Below are 25,400 nucleotides of genomic sequence, written 5' to 3'. Positions count from 1 at the left end.
AACTGTGTTGGAGATATAATCATTGTTAATTATTTAGGCAGGTGCTATCAGGACAACTCTTTTTGGCACAGGACAAGGAAGAATACAACTTTGAACAACTGCCATGTGCCTGTTCACTCACTTGCAACAACAGATTTTGACATCATCATGTGTAGATAAGAAAACTTAAGCCCAACAAGTTCTGTCTGACTTTCTATGACACCATTTTGCTTACTAAGAAAGCTTTGATAACTTCCATTTTCAGGGATAGAATAGGTCTGAGTTACGGTGTTCTGTCTGGTGGAAGAGTTTGGATGAAGTGTATTTTGAAAATGGGAAGTTCTGGGAAGCCTCTGAGTTTTAAGAAAGAATGTGCCAAGAGAGGAGAAGAAAAGAACTCTTAAAATGAGGTAGAATGATGCAAATAACAATTTCGCTCACTTCACATTAGGGTAACTCTCTCTTTAGAGGGATTGGTTTTAGGTAAAATAAAAGCCAATTATGATGCAGTAATGTCAGCTGCCCATTCTAAGCAAACTCCATGGAGGATAACAAAGACTTTCTCTACATTCTCCCAGTGGTTTGCTGTTGCCCATTATAGGAAAAGGTTGAGTTTGCACTACTTCTTGAAGCTAAAACAAAGGAAGGTCAATCTGATTCTTCCATATTTTGCATCTGACTCAAATTGTTTGAGTCAACAAATAACAAAATATAAATTTAATTGACTGCTAGATCCATGCACACGTAGAAGGAATGTTCTATTTCACATTGCACAAATTTTCAATTTTAAAATAAATACACTCTGATATCCTGAAAATGCATGAGATTTATTTTGATATTTCACATTTTAGGACAAAGAGCATGTTTTGATAAATAATTCAAAAGTCCTGGGAGATTTTGCCTAGAACAACAAAGAACATAACAGAAATGTGATAAGATACAGGACAAGGAGGGTGTATTAAAGTCATATAACAGAAAGATGAGAATGTCAACCTCCAAAACCATGGGGATTTTTAAAGGGGGCATAGGAAAATATACTTAGCCGTATTAAGGAGACTGAATGGGAAAAGTGACAGCAGCTGGCTAGAAGCACTATTACCATGATCTAAATAGAGTTCATCATGGTTCAAACCTGAAGATGAAGAGTTCCATATTTATTTACTTTGCAATTTGGTGTCATCCTAGCCTTAATTCTCTCCCCATACTTCTAAAACACACTTCATTTTTAAAATAAAGTAATGATCTCTCCCTTGAGTATTAGTCATGAATTTTCAAATGCCTATTATACGTTTTCTTATGGAGATCCTGCCATCATATCAAATCAAACAAATAAGTGTTAGTCTTATTATTTTGTATTTCGAATGTGTTTCCCTTCACCTCCAATCTTGTTCGTTTATATTAACATTATCCCAATTTAGAATAAAAAAGAGGCCTTACTATTTTATTATATTACAATACCATAGCAAACTCACCAGCATGATTACTTTTGTTTTACAGATGAGCTGAGTATATGATTAAATCCACAAAACCAGGGAAGACATAATTTGAGCCCAAAACTCTCTGACTCCAAAAATAGTGCTCCTTTCACAGCACCAAATTTTCATTCCATGTTCTTTTCCCATGAAGCATCTATTATTATCTTTTTCTTGATATTATTTCTAGTATTTGGACATTTTAAAATTACTTTCCCATATTCAGTTCAGTACCCTAATTCTCATCCTTATTTTCTAATGTTTTAAATATTGTAATAGAACTCTTACTTGATTCTTCATTTCTATTTTCTTTTCTGTCTACCTATGTAGTATGGCACTGGTATATTTTTTTTCTTAAAATGCTGCTTCTACTTGGCCATTCCCTTACTCAAAAATATCTATTAGCTCCTTCCAACCTGTACCATAATCCCTTACTTTGGAATTTGATGCCAGCCACAATCCTATTTGAATTCACTTTTTAAATATGTATTTGTCTTTTATTGCTCTTATACACACACAGTTCTCAAATCAAACTGACCTCTTCATGGTAATTCACCACACTGTCTCTCAATCTCACCTATGTCTGTGGAAATTCCTGCCTCCAGATCTCAGGACATGCAGTTTTCTTCAACTGGAAAAATCATAAATGTTACTCTATATTGGTCTTCCAGGAACCATGCAAGGAGTTTCTAACATTCAAAAGAGCTTTGTAAGTCTCTAATTTTATAAGGAAGGAAAATAAACTTTCACAAGATTACATAATAACCAAGAAAATAGTCTATCCAGGGATGGGTACAGAGGAAAGACCACGTGAGGACACAGCAAGAAAGCAGCTCTCTGCAAGCCATGGAGAGAGGCCTCGGAAGAAATCAAAGCTCCCAACACCTTGAACTTGGATGTCCAGGCTCCAGAACTGTAAGAAAATCAGTCCCCGTTGTTTCAGCTACCCAGTCTGTGGTATTTTGTTATGGCAACTCCAGCAAACTAATATATGCCAGTGTTTTCGGGGGTTTTTTTTGTTTGTTTGTTTGTTTTTTGACAGAGACTCACTCAGTAGCCCAGGCTGTAGTGCAGTGGCGTGATCTCCACTCACTGCAAGCTCCGCCTCCCGGGTACACGTCATTCTCCTGCCTCAGCCTCCGGAGTAGCTGGGATTACAGGTGCCTGCCACCACGCCCGGCTAATTTTTTGTATTTTTAGTAGAAACGGGGTCTCACCGCGTTAGCCAGGATGGTCTCGATCTCCTGACCTTGTGATCCGCCCATCTCAGCCTCCCAAAGTGCTGGGATTACAGGCGTGAGCCACCGTGCCCTACCTTATTTTTGTTTATGTTAAAGTCAATATTAATTGAAGTTGACAGATTAAATTTACCTAAAACAATTTAATTTCCACCAAATATTTTAAGAGCATTCATTTATCCATATCATAACCAGTAACTGAACTTATTAATCCTGCTTTTTGGCAAATGTGGTTGTCCTGCAATTCAAACATCCTCAGTATTGCTGGTAGAAGTATGAACTATGTCTCCTCACAATATTCTCTCCATCTTATTACCTAAGGAAATTCATGAAAGAATCAAACATAAATGGCTATGGACTGACTTACTCCCTTTGTGCTGCTATAACAAAATACCACAGACTGGGGAACTATAAATAAAAGAAATGTATTTTCTCACAACTCTGAAGACTGGCAAGACCAAGATCAAGGTGCCAGTAGGTTTGGTTGTTTGGTGAGGGCTGTGTCCTTTAGAGGGAGGAACATTGTGTCCTTACTTGGCAGAAGGTGGAAGGAAAAGTGAAAGGTGCATGAAGCCTCTTTTATAAGGGCCTTAATCCCGTTTACCAGAGAGGAGCCCTCACTGCCTAATCAGCTCTGTATTGTTGGGAAAAAGCTGAATGTTGGGGAAAAATACTAAGGCAGGGCTTGCATGTCTGACATAGTATCCTCTGGAATGTGTCTGGACTTGCTGACTCCTTGCTTCTAGCCCTCCTAGGCACCTAGATTCATTGTATTCCCGTTATCTCAAGTAGCAGAACATGTTCCATAGAAATGCTAACCCATCGCAACTGTAGATCATGCACCTACCCTTTTGACCCCTACATCCTCATCACCTGTTTCTTTGTTGGATTACCAATAAATAGTGTGGGCTCCCAGAGCTAGGGGCCTTCACAGCCTCCACAATTGCGATGGCCCCCTGGTCCCACTTTACTTCTCAAACTGTCTTTTTCTCAATCCTTTGACTCTGCCAGACGTCGTTGCCCCCACAACCTGGTGTTAGGTCTGATCACCCCAACACTGTATTATTCTATTTTCATGCTACTGATAAAGACACACCCAAGACTGGGCAATTTACAAAAGAAAGAGGTTTATTGGACTCACAGTTCCACATGACTGGGGAGGCCTCTCAATCATGGTAGAAGACAAGGGGGAATAAGTCACATTTTATGTGGATGGCAGTAGGCAAAGAGAGAGCTTATGCAGGGAGACTCCAGCTTTTAAAACTGTGAGATCTCATGAGACCCACTCACTATCACGAGACTAGCATGGGAAAGACCCACCCCCATGATTCAGTAGTCTCCCACCACATCCCTCCCAAAACAAGTGGGAATTATGGGAGCTACAAGATGAGATTTGGGTGGAGACACAGAGCAAAATCATATCATTCTGCCCTGGCCCCTCCCAAATCTCATATATTCACATTTCAACACCAATCATGCCTTCCCAGCAGTCCCCCAAAGTCTCAACTCATTTCAGCATTAACTCAAAAGTCCACAGTCCAGAATCTTATCTGAGACAAGGTAAATCCCTTCTGCCTATGAGCCTGTACAATCAAAAGTAAGTTAGTTATTTCCTAGATACAGTGAGGGTACAGGCATTGGGTAAAGACAGCCATTCCAAATGGGAGAAATTGGCCAAAACAAAGAGGCTACAGGCCCCCTGCCAGTCCAAAATTCAGCAGGGCAGTCACATCTTAATGCTCCAAAGTGATCTCATTTGACTCCATGTCTGACATCCAGGTCACACTGATGCAAGAAATGGGTTCCCATGGTCTTGGGCAGCTCTGCCCCTGTGGCTTGCAGGGTACAGCCTCCTTCCCAGCTGCTTTCATGGGCTGGCATTGAGTGTCTTCAGTTCTTCCAGGCACATGGCACAAGCTGCCAGTGAATCTACCACTCTGGGGTCTGGAGGACGGTGGTCCTCTTCTCACAGCTCCACTAGGCAGTGCCCTAGTAGGGACTTTGTGTGGGGTCTCTGACCCCACATTTCCCTTCTGTACTGCCCTAGCAGAGGTTCTCCATGAGGGCCCTGCCCGTGCAGCAAACTTCTTCCTGGGCATCCAGGCGTTTTCATACATCTTCTGAAATATGAGTGGAGGTTCCCAAACCTCAATTCTTGACTTCTGTCTTGCACTGGCAGGCTCAACACCACATGGAAGCTGCCAAAGTTTGGGGCTTGCACCCTCTGAAGCCATGACCCAAGCTCTGTGTTGGCCCCTTTCAGCCACTGCTGGAACAGCTGAGACACAGGGCACCAAGTCCCTAGGCTGCCCACAGTATGGAGACCCTACCCTGAGTCCGGCCCCCAAAACCACATTTTTTCTCTAGGCCTCTGGGCCTATGATAGAAGGGGCTGCTGTGAAGACCTCTAACATTCCCTGGAGACCTTTTCCTCATTGTCTTGGGGATTAACATTTGGCTCCTTGTTACTTATGCAAATTTCTGCAGCCAGCTTGGATTTCTCCTCAGAAAATGGAATTTTCTTTTCTATTGCATTGTCAGGCTACACATTTTCCAAACTTTTATACTCTGCTTCCCTTATAAAACTGAATGCCTTTAGGAGCACCCAAGTCACCTCTTGAATGCATTGCTGCTTAGAAATTTCTTATACTAGATACTCTAAATCATCCCTTTCAAGTTCAAAGTTCCACAAATATCTAGGGCCAGGGCAAAATGCCACCAGTCTCTTTGCTAAGACATAACAAGAGTCACCTTTACTCCAGTTCCCAACAAGTTTCTCATCTCCATCTGAAACTACCTCAGCCTGGACTTTATTGGCCATATCACTATCAACATTTTGGGCAAAGCCATTCAACAAGTCTCTAGGAAGTTCCAAACTTTCCTACATTTCCTTGTCTTTTTCTGAGCCCCCCAAACCCTTCCAACCTCTGCCTGTTACCTAGTTACAAAGTCGCTTCCACATTTTTGAGTGTCTTTTCAGCAACACCCCGCTCTGCTGGTACCAACTTACTGTATTAGTCCATTTTCACACTGCTGATAAAGACATACCTGAGACCTGGTAATTTACAAAACAAAGAAGTTTAATTGGACTCACAATTCCACATGGCTGGGGAGGCCTCACAGTGACAGTAGAAGGCAAGGAGAAACAAGTCACATCTTACGTGGATGGCAGCAAGCAAACAGAGAGTTTTTACAGGGAGACTCCAGTTTTTAAAACATTGGATCTCATGAGACCCATCAACAATTACGAGAACAGCATGGGAAAGACCCAACTCCTTGATTCAATCTTCTCCCACTGGGTCCCTCCCACAACACATGGGAATTATGGGAGCTACAAAATGAGATCTGGATGGGGACACTAAGCCAAACCATATCAACCTCATAAAGAGCCTGCCTGTTAATACTATCCCATTGGTCAAACCTGAATTCAGGTGGTGACACATTTGAACCATAGCATGGTGTGTGTATTCACTAAGCCACTTATAACTAATGATGTAACCAGGAGTACAATTCAGATTTTTTTGGTTCCAAACTCTACAGTTTATCAATTAGTATGGGTGATAAATGGATATATACATAATTTAAATAAATCAAAATAAGTTTCTTAAACAGATATATTGTTGAGTTTTGAGTCACTCAATTCTGGAGACTAAGAAGTCCTACAATCTGTTGCCTGCAAGGAGGAGATCCAGAAAAACTGGTGATGTAGTTTGTAGGCATGAGAACCAGAAAGCTAGCGGTGTAGATTCTAGACAGAGTCAAGAAAAGATTGATGTTCCAACTCAAACAGTAGGCCAAGATCCCCTTTCTCCTCCTATCAATTCTGTGCTTTGCCATGATGGAACTGTTACACAAGCAAGTTTTTTAATCTCCTGCAAACAGCTGCTGTTAGCAATTCCAATGGGGGAAAAATGGGCGAAGATTTTTGCAGTTCCACACTTCAGCATAGAACTCTAAAAGTCAAACAGTGCTAAATTTCAGCATGGCTCTTCACAGCATTATGAAGTTACTTTTTCTAAGTAAGAGGAAAAAATATATTTCATTAATAGTTTGTTAGCTTGATTAATAACAAATATTTAGACATGTAGTACATGTCCCTCAAATGACACTCTAGCTGAAAATGTTATAGGCCTGGCTGGATTCAAGAATTAATTTTCAATATATTTTTAAGTTGACCAATCACCAGTATTTGACAGACTGAATCACCCCCTTCTTTTAAAACCTTTTCATTATTTGGCTTCTAGGAGAACAATACATTCTCCTGACTTTTTAATTTTCGTATTAGCTGCAACTTCTTAAGCTCCTTTAAGTTATCTTGGACATAGTCTTTGGAATTCTTTTCTTTTCCAGTTTTACATAATCTCTCAATTATTTCAGCTCCTTTTGTAGCTTTAAAGGCCATCAATTCCTGATGACTCCCAAATTAGAGTCATGATTCCGAACTCTAGTCTCATACGTGAGATGGACAGATTGAACACTTAATTTAGCTAATAATTATTTCAAACCTATTATATTCAAAATTAAGGTATTGATTTTCTGCCTTAGTCCATTTTCTGTTGCTATAACTAAATACCGCAAACCACATAATTTGTAAAGAAAATATGTTTATTTAGTTCATGATCCTCAAATCGGAAATTCCAAGAGTGTGGAATCAACATCTGGTGAGTGCCTTCTTGCTGCATCATAACATGGTAGAGGGCATCACATGTGAGACAATAAGAGCAAGGGAGCCAGAGAGAGCTCATTTTGAAGGCAGAGGGATTAAGTTTTCAATACATAAACTTTTGGGGGACACATTCAAACCATAGCAGTTTTTCTTCTCCAAATATGCTTGCTACAGTCTTTCCCATCTCAATTGTTTTGAATTTAAGGCAGTTCATAAATATCTGTGTCTTTAGGGTTAGTTATTGGTGATTTCTTTTGTTCCTTTGTGCCATGTTTCCCTGATTTTTCTTGATCCTTGTGGCTGTGCATTGGTGTCTGCACATTTGAAGAAATAGCGACATTTTTAGTCTTTGCAGACTGGCTTTGTCTGGGAAAATCCTTCACCAGTGAGCCCATCCAGAGATTCTGGGGAAGTGATGTAGTATGGTCTATGGTCAGGCTTACTGCCTGAATGCTTAGTTGATTGGTTCAGCAAGTGAGTGGGCCTGCCAGGTTCTATGGAGACTGGCCTGAAGCTTGGGTTTACAGGGGCTGGCACCAAGATAAGACATGAGCCTGAATCCACAGGGGCTGGCTTGGAGCCTGGCTCTGTATAGGTGATCATGGAGGTTCAGTCCACAGGGACTGACCTGACCCTACAGTCTAGTGGGGTGGGCCAGATCCTTGGTCTACTGGAGCAGGCCTGGACATTGGATCCACAGGAACCTGAGACCAGCCTGGTGCTGGGGCGGGTAAACAGTCTGAATTCTGGGGGCCTGAGATCATGAGTGCCGGCCTGGAGTCTGGGGCTTTTGAGACCTGTCTGGAGATAGATCTGTGAGGGCTAGATTGGAAGGTGGCTGGGTGGGCCCTGGCCTGGAGGCTAGGTTTGTGATAGCTTGCCTGGGTCTGAGGTTGTGAGAGTGGCCTAAAACCTGGGACTGCAGGTTTAGTCTTGGAGCCTGACTTCCTGGGAGCCAGCTCAGTGCTAATACCTACTGGAAGGGGCCTAAACCGTAAGTTTGCTGGGACATGAGGCCACAGGGGCTAGCCTGGAGGGTGGGGCTACAGGAGCTGGCCTGGCACTGGGTAGGCCTGGAGCCTATGTCTATGAGTGCTGGCCTGGTGACTGAGACCAGGAGTGTCAACCTAGACCTGAAGTGGGCCTGAAACCTGGAGCTATGTGAGCTAACTTTGTTCTGGCTTGGTATAAAGGCTGAGATGGGCCTGGAGCTTGAGGCTACAGGGACAGACCTGATGCTTGGGAGGCCTAGAGACTATATAGCAGGCTATGACTAGGACTGCAGGTACTGGCCTGGCGCTGGGGCTGATGGGACCAGCCTAGTGAGTGAATGGACCTGGAGGCTTGGTCTGAGGGCACCAGCCTGGATGGTGGTGGGGGACTGGCCAGTGCTCAGTTTTATTGAAGTGAGCCTGATTTGGGGGTCCAAAGCAAAGCCTTTTGCTTGCTTTTCTTTTCTCCCATTTGGAGGGTATCTCTCTCTACTCTGTACAGCCTGGGGTTAGGGGAGGGGTGGTGATGGGTAATATAAAACTGTGTTTCCTACTCTCTTTGATGTGCCTTTTCTTATTTCTGTGCTATACCCAGGTGCTGTAATCTTTCTACCTGGTTTCTCTAGCTCTTGTGAAGGCATGTTCATTCATGGATAGTTATTCAAATTGATGACTCTGCAGAGGGGTGAGCACAGGAAGTCCTACTCCACCATCTTGCTGCTATCCAGTCTCTTTCCACCCCAATATATAGCACATTCTTCCTTACAATTACTCAGGCTCCTTTCTTTTGCTCAAACTGCACATCTTTTAGCGAATCCTGCCAGTTTTACCTGTCAAAGCTACCAAAAATCTCACCGATTCTTAACATTGTGATCCTCTTGCCTGCATTATGTTGTCTTCACCTGGATTGTTGCAAAATTTTTCTAATTTTTCTGTGTCTGCCCTAGATCACTTCAGGGTATCTTCAACATGTTCATATCAGTTTACTCCCCTCCTCAACACCCTGCAATGTTTTTCAGTCTCTCACAGAGAAAAGCCTTAGTCCTGACCTAATCTAAGAGGCCCTCAGCAATCTGGACAGCCCACACCTGTGCCCACTAATGCTCCTTCCTTCCTTCCTTCCTTCCTTCCGTCCGTCCTTCTGTCCGTCCTTCCTTCCTTCCTTCCTTCCTTCCTTCCTTCCTTCCTTCCTTCCTTCCTTCTTTCCTTCCTTCCTCCTTCCTTTCTTCCTCTTTCTTTTCTTTTCTTTTTTTTTCTGATGGAGTCTTGCTGTTGCCCATGCTAGAGTGCAATGGCATGATCTTGGCTGACTGTAGCCTCCCCCTCCCAGGTCCCAGAGATTCTCCTGCCTCAGCCTCCCAAATAGCTGGGATTACAGGGACCCACCACCATGCTCGGCTAATTTTTATTTTTAATTTTTATTTTTTGTATTTTTGTATTTTTAGTAGAAATGAGGTTTCACCATGTTGGCCAGGCTGTCTCAAACTCCTGACCAAGTGATCTGCCCACATCGGCTTCCCAAAGTGCTGGGATTACAGGCCTGAGCCATTGCACCAAGCCTCTACCTTCCTTGTGTACTACTCTTCCTACACCCACTCTAATCCGAGACACTCGGATTCCCTTGCAGTTCTCCAAACACGCTAGGCAAGTGCCTGCCTCACAGACTTTGCAATTATTATTTTCTTGGCTTAGATTTGTCTTTCTCCTGATGTATGTGTTTTTCATTTCCTAAATTCTTTAGTGTCTTTGCCCAAATGTTACTGGAGTTAATATTCTGCTGTACCACCTAGAACCCCTTTCATGACTAAGACACTCATTCTTACAGCCACTGGAAGTACTAGCAGCTGAGTTCCCCTCCAGAAATTGTCCTTAACCAAAAGGACTTCCCTGGCCAGGGTTATAACTCCTACCTGAGGGCAGCCACATCCAATGACTTGGATAACAGGAGGGTGAGGGTTCACGCTCCTTTCAGTTTTAATGCTGAAGAGTTTTTCCAGTTATAGACTCCCTTTAGAATCAGCAGAGTACTCTCTTGCACCTCCACTGTAGTTCAACTGTTTCCACTGCCCGTCTTTTTCACTCCATGCAGTTATATCGGCTGATGGTGTATCTTATCACTCTCCCATGTTATGCAAATATCTGTCTTAGATTCTGTTTCCAGGAAACCTAATCTAAGAGAGTTGGCGCCAGGAGTGGTCCTAGGATGCAGACTCTAGAAAGGGATATTGAAACCATATTATCCAACCCAAACCCTACCCCTCAGCCAGCTGGGCAATTAGGACCTCATTACTACTCGTAGGTGTGTTACTTGTAGTTCCTGATTTGCAGTAGCAGAACAATTTTTTAAACTTTCATTGATAGTGACCTAAAACAGAATCTGAGTAAGAGGCAATGATGGGGCAAATTTCAGAGTTTGAGAGGTGTAGGAAAAGTGGAAATTGTAAGAACTATAACACTGATGACTGTTGCTGAAAACTATCAATTCACTAGAGAAAGACAACGGAAGGCCAACAGTGGTTAGTCACTAATTTAATATAAAGTATAAAAGCCAATGGGCCTTTTTGGCTGCATAAAAACAAGCACTTATCTCCTTCAGTGGAGAAGAGGTTTGAAAACATAACGATTAGGTGCAGGACTTAATGAGAAAGATAGCAAGTTCCATAGAGGACTGAATTTTCAAGCTTGTTAAATCTACTACAACAAGATCAAGGTCTTCACAGGGAAGGAGTGGGACCTTGAGATTTAGAATAAGGATGCCCTGATGCATCAAAAGATTGAATTCTTAAATTCCCCTGGACCCTTTGGGCTGGAAGACGTGGCATACTTCCTTTTTAAAGGCTAGTAATCCCTCTTGCATGAAGCCAATGCCCAGGCCCTTGTCTCATAAGATAACATGCACTTTAAACCTTAGTGGGGATCCATGTTTTCTTCTCCTTTTGGAGAACAAGTTAATAAGTATAATCTACTTACACTATACCTAGCCAGGGAAGTTCTGGACCTGCTAACAGAAGAAAGAGACCACGTACCACCATATACCAAAAGAGCTGCAGAAGCCAATGTGAAATTTCAGGAAAGATACTGAATTCTAAGAGTGCTAAATTAAAGGAAGGTAACAAATACAGTTGGATAAAGAAGGCATATCAGAGAGAGGCCCTTTTTTTGTATCAGATTCAACACCCTGAGAGATAGCATTAATGTTTTCTAAGATGACTCTTGGAAGCCTGAATATAGTATTATACTATGACAAATGGCAGAAGAAGGTGGCAAAAGACTCAGTTGACATATTAGAAAGAATAATATTAATACGTAAAGCTGGAAAATAAATGACTTCAACAAGTTGCCAGAAAGGTTTATGTGTGCTAAAATTTAAAAGGAATCCACTAGTGAGAGGGGTTGCAGCCAGTGTTGATAATAGAAAAAATAGTAACATACCTCGTCTTGTAACTGAAGGCCGGTTCCACTGATTTTATTCTTGAGCTAACAGTGGGAAAATGGTCAAGTCTCTTGTCTTAAAGAAACCATTTCAGGCCGGGCGCAGTGGCTCTCACCTGTAATACCAGCACTTTGGGAGGCTAAGGGGGGCAGATCACAACGTCAGGAGATCGAGACCATCCTGGCCAACATGGTGAAACCCCATCTCTACAAAAAATACAAAAATTAGCTGGGTATGGTGGCACGTGCCTGTAATCCCAGCTACTTAGGAGGCTGAGGCACAAGAATTCTTGAACCAGGAGGAGGAGGTTGCAGTGAGCCGAGATTGCGCCACTGCACTCCAGCCTGGTGACGGAGCAAGACTCCGTCTCAAAAACACAAACAAAACAAAACAAACCCCTAAAAAACCATTTCAAAAGTTTGGGCTGAGGACAGGGATTAAAAAAGGGGAAGCTGGACATGGGAGGCATGCAGGAGTTGTGTAGAGTATAGGGGCTGTCTGGTTTGCTTCAATGCCTATTTTGAGTTTTTGCCCACCTGGAGTGCAACCTGGTGTCATCTTGACAGCTACCGAGTTGTAGATTATCCAACTTGAGCCAATCTTTATATGGAGGAGAATTCCGCAGCTGGGCCTTCATGCCTGGTTTGTTTTAAATTAGCCCCTGGAATTTCTTAAACATATAGTTAGATGTGTGCATTGTGTAAGTTTAACAAACACACAGTTAGATAAATGTGCATGGGCTAAAGGAGTGTATGGGAAAGAGACAGGAGTGCAGTTTCACAGTACCTTTCAAGGCCATATTTTAAGACTAATGAAAAATATTTTTATAGTTTGTTTCAAGGTTCCATCTTGAGACTGGGGGAAAGGAGGAAAGAAAAAAATAATTTTTAAAATGTGCTTGAAGCTACACTACTTGATGAAAGTGTTTCTGAACACCTAAGCATCATTTCAAAGCATGGGGATAATATGATCTCCAAATAATAGAGGTCAGGTGCCAGCATTTAATTATGATAACTGAAGTAAATATAATGTGGTCATAAGAGTCAAGATCAGAGCAGCAGCCAGGAGATCTGGACTTGCAGAGACCTATGGAAATGATCGGTAGAACTGATCGGTGTTCTTAGAGCCAAAATAAATGAGCTGCTTATATGAGTATTGCTAAATACAAATAATCAGAAGCATCAAGGGTAATCATTAGGGGGCTAACGGTAGCCAATCAATAAAATAGAAGCCATCTACAGGTCAGGAAGAGGTTTCACAAAAAATCAACCCCACTGGTACCTTTATCCCTTACTTTTAGTTTCCAGAGCTGTGAGAAAAAGAAATTTCCGCTGTTTAAGTCACCCAGTATGTGGTATTTTGTTATGGCAACTTTAGCAGACTAATACATCATCCAGTAAAATAAATGAAACCTTGTTACTCCCTAGAGGAAATGACACACATTGTTGTCAGCATAAATATATGAAGGACTCAGGAAGAGTGGACCCCATCATATCTTATTTAATTTAGGAGACTAGCTGTACAAGTCAAACAGGTCCTGGCAGATAACAAAGTACTGCTACAAGTGGAGCTAAGTAGTAACCTTAATTGCAGTTGCTTTGCCCATTGTGGCATCTTTGCTAGAGCAAATTAACAAAATTTCAAGTACATAGTGTGTGGCCACTGATTTAGTGAAAATCTTTTTTTCCACTCCTATCTGGAAGGAGAAACAGAAATAGTTGTATTCATGTGAGATAAATGGCTGAAAGCATTTATGGACTCATCCTGATTTATATTAACATTCTCATACTCTGTCATAAATATTCCAAAGAGTCCTGAACTGTCTTAACATTCCTCAGCACACTGTATAGATCCACTGTATTGATAACATTATGTTAATGAGACAAGATGAGCAAGAACTGACAAGTACATTTGGAAACCTTGGTAAGACACATTAACTCTAGAAGATGGTCAAAAGCCCTAAAGAGATTCAAGGCCTTGCCAGATCAGCAGAGTTTCTAGGAGTCCAGTAGTCTGAAACATGCCAGGACCTTTCTCTGAAATAAAGAACAAATTATTGACTCTTGTACCTAATCAAACACCACTTGTAAGTTTCCTTGAGTTATAAAGACAGCATATTCCAGCTCCACCTTATTGATAAAGGTGACACAAAAGGCTTCCAGAACAAAGACTTCAGCAAGTTTAGGAAGTCATATGAGAAGTTCTGCAATATGAGTGACTATGTCCCAGTAGACTTACAGTACTAGAGCTGGGTTTCTTAACCTCAGTACTATTGACATTTCTGATCAGATAATTCTTTGTTGTATATGGCACAGGGGTGAGGGGGTGGGGTGGAGTGTCCCAGCCATTGTAGAATTAATGGAAAGCTCTACTGGAGAATCATAAGGCAGAACCATAGGGAGCAAAGTAATGCCATCTATAGCAGAAATATATACCATTTGGAAGCACTAGTTTTATGTTACTGAGCTTTGGTGGAATTGGACTATTGGAAAATAGGATATCAGGTGACCATGTGATCAGAGCTACTCATCAGGAGATAGGTTTCATAAGAGCCACTAAATCATAAACTTGGGTGTGCTTAACAGAAATCCATTGTTCAGTCAGAGTATTATACCTGGGATTTGGCCCAACAGAGGGCGCAAGTAATCTGAATAATCAAGTGACACAGTCACCAATGCTCCTCCCTTAGCTGACATTTATAGCCAGGTAATGAAGGAGGAAAAAAGCCAAGCTAAGCTCACAGGTGGCTCAGCTTGAGAGACAAGTATAAACAATAATGAGACAGCTGGTGTGTCATTTGCCTTCTTTGGGTGTAACCGAAAGTCACCTGTGAAAAAGAAAGCCTTCCAATGAGTGGACCTGTGGTAAATACACCTGGTTATGCACTTTGTGTGAAAAGATAAATTACTCTTAAAACAAAATGAGCCTGGGTGGTAGCTCACGCCTGTAATTCCATCACTTTGGGAAGCCAAGGCCGGAGGGTCACTTGAGGCCTGGAATTCAAGACCAGCCGATTAACAGAGCGAGACCCCATCTCTAACAAAAAATTAAAAAGTTAGCCAAATGTGGTGATGCACACCTGTAGTCCTAGCTACTTGGGAGGCCAAGGCTGCGGGGTAACTTGAGCCCAGGAGTTTGAGGCTGCAACAGCCGTGATTGTGCCACTGCACTCCAGGCCGGGCAACACAGCAAGACCCTGTCTTAAAGAAAGAATTAAACAAAGAATACAACGTAAAATGTATGTATGGATAGCTGTGAATGAATTGGCTGGATGCTCTGGATCCTGGAAATGAAATGACTAGAAGGTGAGAGACAAAGAGTTCTGAGGAAGAGAGTGAATGAACCTGCTGAAGGTTTGTAGGGCATGTTAACACCCAGTAATGAGCATCCAGCATGGAAGAGGCTTGGAGTAACCAATAGGCAGACACAAAGATCCCCAGTGCTAGACTAATGGGCTTAGGAATGGAGTAGCCATGGTGGCAGGGATGGAGGTTATGCATGAGCCCGACAGCATGACCTCCCACTTACCAAGGCTGACATAATTACTGCCTCTGCCAAATGTTCTACCTCCCAGCAACAAAAATTAACTGAGTCCCCTATAGAGCACAATCCTGTCAGAATACCAATCATTTGTCTCTACTCTGGAAGAGACAGACATCCACTTTGACTGGTTATAACACTCTCCTGGGGTTTAGAGACTATTTGATCTACTGACCCAGACAATGGACTCAATTTGTAGAAAAGGAGACGTAACAGTGGACCTATAACCAGGGAATCTACTTGTCCTATTTCATGTGGCACCAACCAGAATCTGTCAGCTTGGAGATGACAGTCATCCTGAGGATACCGTATACATTCTAGATGCATTTTAAAAAATGATGCAATGCTTGTGTCCCTAAGGTCACAAAGGACACACCTGAGAATTATGGGATGGAAGTAGAAGTGACCTCACTTACCATCTTTCCCAATGTCCCATGTGGGGAATCTGTGCTTCCTACGTCTACAAAATTCAACTTTGTGGGATCTAGCTCTGGTTTCCAGAAGGGCAATCCTTCCACCAGGTGCACAATAAGGGTCCTATTAAACTATAAATTACAGCTGTCTTTTTATCACTTCAGGTTTCTTTGTGCCAAGAAACCACTAGGCAAGGAAAGGAGTCACCTACCAGGTGTGAACAATTGACCCTAGTCATTAGGAGCAGGACTGACTGCTGTTACACAATCGCATCAGGCCAGCATACACGCGGCACCTAGGTGACCAGGTGAGATGTTTATGGATAATTCCCTGCTCAAACTTAATAGTAAACACCAAAGGCAGCAGCCACAGGCTGATAAGGGTATGATGCTCAGGGGCCTGCAATTCACCATGAAAGAATCTGCATCATCTCAACAGATAAGTCACATACACAAGTACAAGTGTTAGTAAGATGACCACCCTTTCCCCAGTTTTCCATGGCTGTCCTAGATTTAGCACTAAAAATCTCACATCCTGAGAAACTCTGTAGTCCCAGTCCCAGTGTTGATTTGCCCATTTTAAAAGTAAAAGTCCCAAGTTTCAGGGACTCTTTCAGTTCTGGAAAAACTTGGAGAGATGGTCACCTTAGGTGTTAATGTAAGAGAAGGAAACCTCGCATGGGTCGAAGAAGAGGGAGATGATGAATCACAGTCGCAGTTTTGAGACCAGCAGCATTGACAAGGGCTATAGTTTGAGTCACTGAACACCTTCCTGTAAGTTTCCTGAGGAAAAAGAGTAATTGCAGTCTTTGGGCATGCCCAGATGTAGTGAGTACACTCAACTTACTTGCATCCAAGTAATACAGGAGGTGAACTATAACAAAAGCTCAAGTACTTTGCCCATAGTTTCTCTTCAAGATTAAGAAATCACTCCCTTGGCTGACAGGTCACAGCTTAGGCCTTGCTCAGAAATGACCCTCAGAGAAAAGGATCAGTTTTATCCTCTTTCCAGGGCAAACACACATTAAATTTCTGTTTCTTGAAAGAGATACAACAGTCCAGTCTTCTTGTCTCTTTTTAGTATAAATCATACAACTACCTCAGCTTCAGAGCTCCCCACAAGGTTGGCTGAGTTCTCTGTTGCAACTGCTGTGTATCCAACTCCTCCCTCTTCCAATACTGCTTCCCTCACTCACTTATGAGGGTGGTTTCAAAGAACACTTTCTATAAAATTCCTCTATGTGTTTTTCATCTTAAAGCCAGTTTTCAGAGAACGTACTCCAACACGATTATTTTTTTAGTGAGCTTTTTTTCTGGACACGTTATGTGAAATTCTAATCTTTCATCTTCAACTCCATCCCCATGCTCCTTATATCTGTTCTCTGGTTTTCTTAGCAATTGTCACCATCTATAATTCTATACACTTTACAGATGTATCTTATTGTCTGTGTAAATTTTAACCTCACAGACATGTACATACACAGGTACAAATACTAGAAATTAAGCTCTATGAAGGCATGTGTCTAACTATTTTGTTTACTGCTGAAACTCTCATTCCTGACACATAACAGGAGAACATTGTTAGGTAAACAGATTCCTAAAATTCCAGAACTAAAATTTCATACTTGAAATCATTTAGGAAAGAGAATTACACAATTTTAATATGGAGTAAAGAGCTCTTTAATACTATACATCTATTGATCTCCCACCATTCACCATTTCAATAAAAAAATATTTATTTTAAGTACTACTAGCTTAGAACCCACAAATCGAAGAGAACTAGGGAGCAAGGCCACTGGAAAGTGTACTGTCTGGTTGATGAGGAAGGACAAAACAATTGCAGCAGATTCCTTTAGAGATCTGAGAAGTGAAGAATAGCCCAGGCTGGGCCTGGTGGCTCACACCTATAATAACAGCAGCTTGGGAGGCCAAGGCAGGAGGATCCCAGGAGATTGAGACCAGCTTGGGCAATATAGTGAGAACTTGTCTCTACAAAAAATTAAAAAATTAGGCAGAGTGTGGTGGCTCATGCCTATAATCCCAACACTTTAGGAGGCTGAGGTGGGTGGATTGCTTGAGCTCAGGAGTTTGAGAACAGACTGGGCAATATGGCAAAACCCTATCTCTAGCAAACATACAAAAAAATTAGCCAGGCATGGTGGTGCACACCTGTGGTTCCACCTACTTGGGAGGCTAAGGTGGTAGGATCACTGGAGCCTGGGAAGTCAAGGCTGTAGTGAGCTATGATTGTGCCACTGTACTCCAGCCTGGGTGACAGAGCAATACCTTTTCTCTCACACACACACACACACACAAAACTAAAAAATTAAAAATTAGCCAAATGTTGTGACATGTGCCTATAGTCCAAGCTACTTGGGAGGCTGGGGTGGGAGGATCACTTGAACTTAGGAGGCTGAGGCTGTAAGTGAACAGTGATTGTGCCAGCACTACAGCCTGGGTGACAGAGCAAGGCCCTGTCAAAAAAAAAAGAAAGAAAAAAGAATGAAAGAAAGAAAGAAAAGAAAAGAAAAGAAAAGAAAAGAAAAGAAAAGAGAAAAGAAAATATAAAAGATCACCCAATGGATGTTAGTAGATGTGAAGTGTAATGGTAGGTTCTTTCTTAATGAATGAGTACTATAATGGTAGGTTCTTTCTTAATGAATGAGTATTAATATATGAGTACTATATATGACAAAAAAGTCATCTGTGGAAGAGCAAGATATTCCTAGTGAGGAAAAGGAGAATGAGTGAAAACTAAAATGGGACTCCTAGTTCAGAAAGAGTAAAAGCCCACCTGTAATAGAGACTGTTATGAGAAGTACAGATATAACTCATTTTGTTGTGCTTCACTTACTGTGCTTTGCAAATATGGCATTTTTTAAAAGAAATTAAAGGTTTTTGGCATCCCAGATTTCAGCAAGTCTATCAGCACCATTTTTTCAACAGCATGTACTCACTTTGTGTCTGTGTATCACATTTTGGTAACTCTCTCAACATTTCATACCTACAATTATTGTTATATCTATTATGGTGATCTGTGATCTTTGATATTACTATAGTAATCGCTTTGGGGCACCATGAACTGTGTCCATATAAGACAACAAACGTAATACATGTGTGTGTTCTGACTGCTCCACCAACTGGCCGTTCCACTCTCTCTCCCTCTCCTTCAGCATTCCTAGTCCTTGACAGAAAACAACATTAAAATTAGGTCAGTTAATAACCCTACAATGGCCTGTAGGTGTTCAAGTGAAAGGAAGAATCACATGCCTCTCACTTTAAATCAAAATCTGGAAATGATTAAGCTTAGTGAAGAAGGCATGTCGAAAGATGAGATGATAAGCTGAAAGCTAGGCCTCTTGAACAGTTAGCCAAGTTGTGAATATAAACGAAAAGTTTTTGAAATAGATTGAAAGTGCCACTCCAGTGAACACACGAATGATAAGAAAGTGGAACAGGCTTATTGCTGATATGGAGAAAGTTTGAGTGGCCATGGATAGAAGACCAAACCAAACACAACATTCCCTTAAGACAAAGCCTAACCCGGAGTAAGGCTCTAACTCTCTTCAATTCCATGAAGGCGGAAAGAGGTGAGGGAGCTGCAGAAGAAAACTTGGAAGCTAGCAGAGGTGGGTTCATGAGATTTAAGAAAATAAGCTGTTTCCAGAAGATAAAAGCACAAAGCAAAACAGCAAGTGCTGATACAGAAACGGAGGCAAGTTATCCAGAAGATCTAGTTAAGATCATTGATGAAGGTGGCTACACTAAATGCAGATTTTCAATGTCATTAAGTAGTCATATTACAAGAAGATGCTACCTAGGACTTTCAAAGCTAGAGAGGGAAGTTAATATCCAGCTTCAGAGCTTTGAAGGACAGGCTGACACTCTTTTTAGGGGCTAATGCGGCTGGTGACTTTAAGTCAAAACCAATTCTCATTTACCATTCCAAAAATCCTAGGGTCCTTCAAACTGATACTGCTATGCCTGTGCTCTTTCAATGGAAAAACAAAGCCTGGATGACAGCACATTTGTTGGTAGCCTGATTTACGAAATATTTTAAGCCCACTATTGAGACTTACTGCTCAAAATATCCTTTTGAAATATTGAAATTGACAATGCACATGGTAACCCAGAGCTCTGAAGAAGAAGTACAAAAAGATTACTATTTATATACTACTACATAAATACTCCTAAGAAGTTATATAACAAGGACAACAAAAAGTAGCAACTATTTCCTTGTTAGGCTTTATGTAAAACTCAGGTTTGTGTTGTTTTCCAAGTTATCGATATTCCTATACTTTAATTTAAAAAAGTATTGAAACCATGTTCAATGGACAATGAAATTGCACCTCTTGATGTTGAATATATTACATTTATCTGCAAACATTTATTTTGTTAATATTTACAGTGATTTATAAAAGATTATAAATTGCTGAAGGCTCAGAGGATTGTTAGCATTTTTAGCAATTTTTTTTTGTTTAGGTATGCACATTGCTTTTTTAGACACAGTGCTATTGCACACTTAATAGACTGTGGTATAGTATAAACATAACTTTTATATGCCCTGGGAAACTAAAACATTTGTGTGACGCACTTTACTGTAATATTTACTTCATTGCGGTGGTCTGGAACAGAATCTGCAATATCCTTGAGGTCTGCCTGTGATCAGGAAATATATTTGGATAGTTAGATAGTGCTAACTATATTACTGAGTACATGGTATCAGGAGTAACACAGGAGAAGTAGTAAATATAGAATCATTTGTTTTTTCTAGCCAGAAAGGAGTAATAATTAAACTTGCCTTTGGGGAAATTTAGCCTGGCACAATCAGACAGATTGGACTGGGATAGAGTGGAGCCTAGAGCAAGGAAACCTAAGTGAGAGGCTGTTGCAATAATCAGGGCTGAAATTGCTGAGAAATATGATTATGGGAGTTAGTAATAGAAATGTGTTAAAGAGCAATATTTTTAAAATCTTAAAAGAGACAGAATTTGAGACAGGAGCATCCTGGTAAACAGTTGCGACTCTTATCCAATAATCATATATAAAATTCGATCCTAATTCATAAAAAAAAGTAGGAAGGTAGAAATCAACTCCAATGAATACAAATATACATATTTGTGTTACCTATTAGTACATAAGAGCTGTTTAATGTTGGCAATGTAAACTTATTGCACCATCTGAATGGACTCACTTGAAAGAGTAAGGTTTGCTTTATTCCCTCAAGATCAAAAGATTGCTCCTAGGAAGCCCCAAAAGGCAGGAACTCTCTGGAAGAAATACCATGCCCTGAAGCTCCCTGAAGTGTGCCTTTGAGTACCATTAGCAAAGGAGAGATGGTTTGCCTCAAGTTTCATGGGAATATACAAGGAGAAAGGTCATTGCTAAGGCAGCCATGACTCAAACCACCTAGGGATAGAATGCCTGAAATCAACACCTCCTATAAGATTGGAAACAACAGAAAGAGTAACACCAATCACAGCCTGTTTTGGCAATTTCCAGCACTAGCTGAGCCACTGAGACATCCCTAAGATGTAACAACCCCAAGTCATTGAAGTCGACCACATGTAACATCCCCATGAGAAATTCAGCTTGATGACTGTAGAAACACAAGTAATACTGGCAAAAGAGACATCTCCAAAAACATAGATTGAAATCTGGTTATTAAAACCAGGTAGCAAATAACTGCAAGTCACCTCAAGCTATATGTTTAATCATCAAGGTAAAATAGTGGTTACTGAAGCTTTTTAAAGGCTAATGTTCCTTTCTGAAGATTCCACAGAGATCCTAACCAAAAATAGCAAGAGAAAATTTATTCTCATCCTCCATGCTTGTGGTATTTCAGTGGCTATTGGAGCTTAAGTGTGGTTCAATCTCTGTATTTGTTCTCAAATCAATTTTACTGTGATGCAATAAAGAAACGATGTTCTTAAATGTCATTCTCAATGATTATTCTAAAATACCACAGTACTCCAACACAATCTCTGGCTTTTTGTGTGTGTGCATGGGCTTGTGCATTCACGTTTTTGTGTGTGTCTGTGCGTGCAAGTGTGTGTACACGGGGCAACCATCTCTCCTAGCTGGAACATACATTAAGTTGGTACAAAAGTCATTGCAGTTTTTGTAATTACTTTTACAATGGCCAAAAGCACAATTACTTTTGCATGAACCTTATATACACGTGTGCGTCTGTGTGCGTGTATGTATGTATAAAACTCTAACATGATGTTTGTGTTTGGCTAGCTTCACATTTGTTGTTTTCAAGAACAAACAAAACTTGTGGTCACAGCATCTAATTTAGTTTTTTTTTTTTTTTTCTGTTGTCATCTTCTATCAGTTTTCCCTCACTGTAGAAAAGTGAGGAAAAGACTGAGGAAACAAATGTGTGACTGTTGGACTAATAGCTACAATTGTATGTACTGACACTATTTAAAATTAAAATTGGGCTTTTTTTAAATTTTTTTTGAGTCACTCTAAAATTGTAGAAAAGAAATCCTAAGTATACGGTCACTAAGCGCAAGAAAGGGCCTCCAGCCTCTATCAGTTTGTCAGCAAGAAATAATTTTGAACATTTACTATAACTAGTACTGTGCCATATAGCATGTAGGCCATTCAAGCTAGTAAGATATTATCACCATGCTAGCAGAGTTTCCTGTTTTGATTTTCCTCATTTCTTTACATACAGAAAGCTATGTGCCTAAGTGAAGCAGTGCGAACCAATAGCTGTAGTAAGCCCAGCTCATTAATGATGCTGCGTCGCAGGCACCCAGAGGAGAAGGTTGAGAAACGAGTCTTTCTTTCCTCTCTAGCTGTCCTGCTCTCTCTCTCTGTAACACAGACATACCTGGAGTTTTATGTCAATAATATTTTATCACTGATGAAAAATAACATGATAATCTCATAAAGTTGATGAACATTACTGGTTACAACAGAAAAGTGGAAGTTCATCATTTTATACAGTGTAGAAAATGTCTATTTCTACTCCCAAAAGGGTTGGTCAGTTTTAATTAGTAATCCAATTAGGAAGCCCTAGTAAAACACGTATGTTCTTAAGAGCAGGGTACGTCTCTGCCCAAAAGCTATGAGGTATATTTATATTTGAATATAAATTATATGATGTAGCCTGTCAGTTCATTGCTGCCATGGAACATGCAAGAATTCAGTTTATTCAGGATGCTATTATATTCAATTTCTATATAAAAAGCAATAGGCAAAAAGAGATTAAATGTGCTAAGTGTTGCTTTCAGAGCGGGCTTTGTATTCACAGGTGAGCATTAGGCAGTGAAATCTCCTTCCTTTGGGACAGGCCATTTGCATTGTAAAAACACCACCACATGATTTGCACAAATCCTTGCCTACCCACCACTGCACATCTTTATACTATCATAATATGGCTTTGCACGAATGGAACCCAGGAAGTTTTGACTATGTTTATGTATCTTCAGCCTAATATTTTTAATGTGGAAAAAGTAAACAAAGCAGGAATATGTATTTAATCTGGCAGCCTATTTTCTTGTTGTATGATTATGTAAAAATTCACCTGTTCAAACTTTGCACATGATCCCACAAGAAGAGCACCACTGACAGGTTGGTGGACTGGCTGTATTCTAGCATTTTCTGGTTAAGCACATTCACAAATCCCGAAATGTACACTGAAAGACTTACCTGCTACCACAGGCAACCAACTCTAATTATAAGGAAAATATTGATTATCTACCAACCGCTTTATGCTTCATATAAATAAAAAATTGTGCAACATAATCTCTGCCCTCAATCCTGAAGATTTTCAAGTACATGTTATCTGTTGGGGTAGTTGCAAGATATGGAACATATTTAGGTGTAATTACTGTTTTTAGTTTGTAGGAAAAACCAAATTACCTGCTGTTTCAAAGAACATTGGTTTTTATTCCCTTGGTACCAAATCAATAAAAGTCCCTCCAGCACAGCAGCTGTTGCTTAATGGCCCTAAAGAGTTAATGTGCTGCCTAAATTGAACATAGTTCAGTGTCTACACCAAGTGGGCCCTCAATTAGTGTTGATGGATTGACTTTCTTACAGATGGTAAAAGCTCAATTTATAGAGATGGATCCTATGAGACTGAAATCAATAATTTAAGAAAACCGTGTTGAATTCTACATTTGTAGCAATACAATATGTACAAATATAAAAACTATACGTATTTGTATCCATTGTTAAAAAAAGATTATTTTTGTTCCCTGACAGATGCTAATAGATGCTCAATAGCTTTAAGTAACAATCTAAGCATAGGCAGACCATAAAACTTGTATAACTTACATGTATATATTCTGATTGTGATATAGGAGTGATTATAAAGAAATCGAAAAGCCAAATATCTGAAGATGTAAGCATCACTGATTAGTAATAATAACTTTTAATCACAGTAATAAAAATTGCCCAGTAGTGAGAAACATTCTATTTGAATTGCTTATTGTAGATCATCTCTAGTGTATAGATTTTTATAACTTTCTACATTATTTTATACTATTCTTTAAGGCAGATAAGCATGTTTTCAAAGATGTACCCGAAGCAGTCATTTAATTTGAAAGCATAATGAACTTCCTCTCTAGCCTCCATCAGGGTGGTATGGTTTTACCACCTGATCAGGTGACAGATGAGAAAGCATCTCCTTAGTCAAAGCAGAATTTTAGAGCATGAGGGAATGGACTGCTGGGTACTTCAGCAGAGCATTACTCTTGCATCCTATGTCCAAACCAGAGCTGTGCTCAACGTTTGAAAAGTTTGAACATATAAACTGACAAGTATCTACCACCACAAGATGGGAAGTGGAATTAGTTCAGAGAGCAAGGAGTCAGCCAAAAGATCAAAAGAACTGGAGAAAAAGCTTCAGGAGGATGCTGAGCGAGACGCAAGAACTGTAAAGCTGCTACTATTAGGTAATTTCTTTTCCCTTTTGCTTTCAAAAACCTGACTTTTTTTTCAGTTGTGATACATTTACTTTTCTCGAACTTTAATTTCGAGTATATTATCATATGGGAAATTTATTATAAAATGTGTTTGGAAACTTAAGGAAACTTTATTTGTACTCTTACCAATATTTAATAATTTTTCTGTTTAGTATTTTATTACATGTTTTTATTAAGCAAAGAGGTAAATATTTATCAGCTTATTTCTGTCAATAATATGATTTCCTCTTATTAAAAGAAAAATCAGATACATTTATTATTTTGTTGCACCCTAATCATTTTCTGAATGTCAGCTTTTTAATACTGAAAGCAATCCTTTAGTTACAATTTATAAAGAGTTATATTATTTTGTTTAAACAGAAATATGTTGAGTTGTTTGACATTGAAGTTAATGTTTGTTATTTACTTGTGCAGTTAAGAATCAATTAGTCAAGTTAGAGAATAATGATAAGGTACTTCAAATTATATTAATAATATTACTTAGGCTCCTGAATACTGCCTGCAATATTGCCTGTACACTTGATAAATACTCTACCTAAATCCTTTTAGAACATTTATAGATACATTCAGGTCAGGATTTATGTCTCTTATTTTTTTCCTTCTCTCAAAACTCAACACAGTGTTTTACCTTGACTATAAATTCAATAAATGTGCAATTAATTGAAAGAATAAAAATAATCTGTATGCAGATGTTTTCTATAAAGCATAAAACATTTTATATG

At 40.1% G+C, this 25,400-nt stretch overlaps 1 protein-coding gene across 1 annotated transcript in view; it reads left to right on the top strand.

Moving 5' to 3' along the window:
• The first annotated feature begins 24,530 nt into the window (after positions 1 to 24,530).
• Positions 24,531 to 25,400, top strand: part of GNAT3 (G protein subunit alpha transducin 3) — a 56,011-nt gene continuing 55,141 nt past the window's right edge. Inside the window, exon 1 of the mRNA XM_050785228.1 lies at positions 24,531 to 24,648. Coding sequence (XP_050641185.1) covers positions 24,531 to 24,648 — 118 coding nt within the window. The remainder of the gene's footprint in view (positions 24,649 to 25,400) is intronic.

This window comes from Macaca thibetana, chromosome 3 (genome assembly GCF_024542745.1).
Source record: "Macaca thibetana thibetana isolate TM-01 chromosome 3, ASM2454274v1, whole genome shotgun sequence".
Taxonomy (NCBI): Eukaryota; Metazoa; Chordata; class Mammalia; order Primates; family Cercopithecidae; genus Macaca; species Macaca thibetana.
Note: the sequence above shows the minus strand (reverse complement) of the source record. Positions and strands in the feature narration are given on the sequence as shown.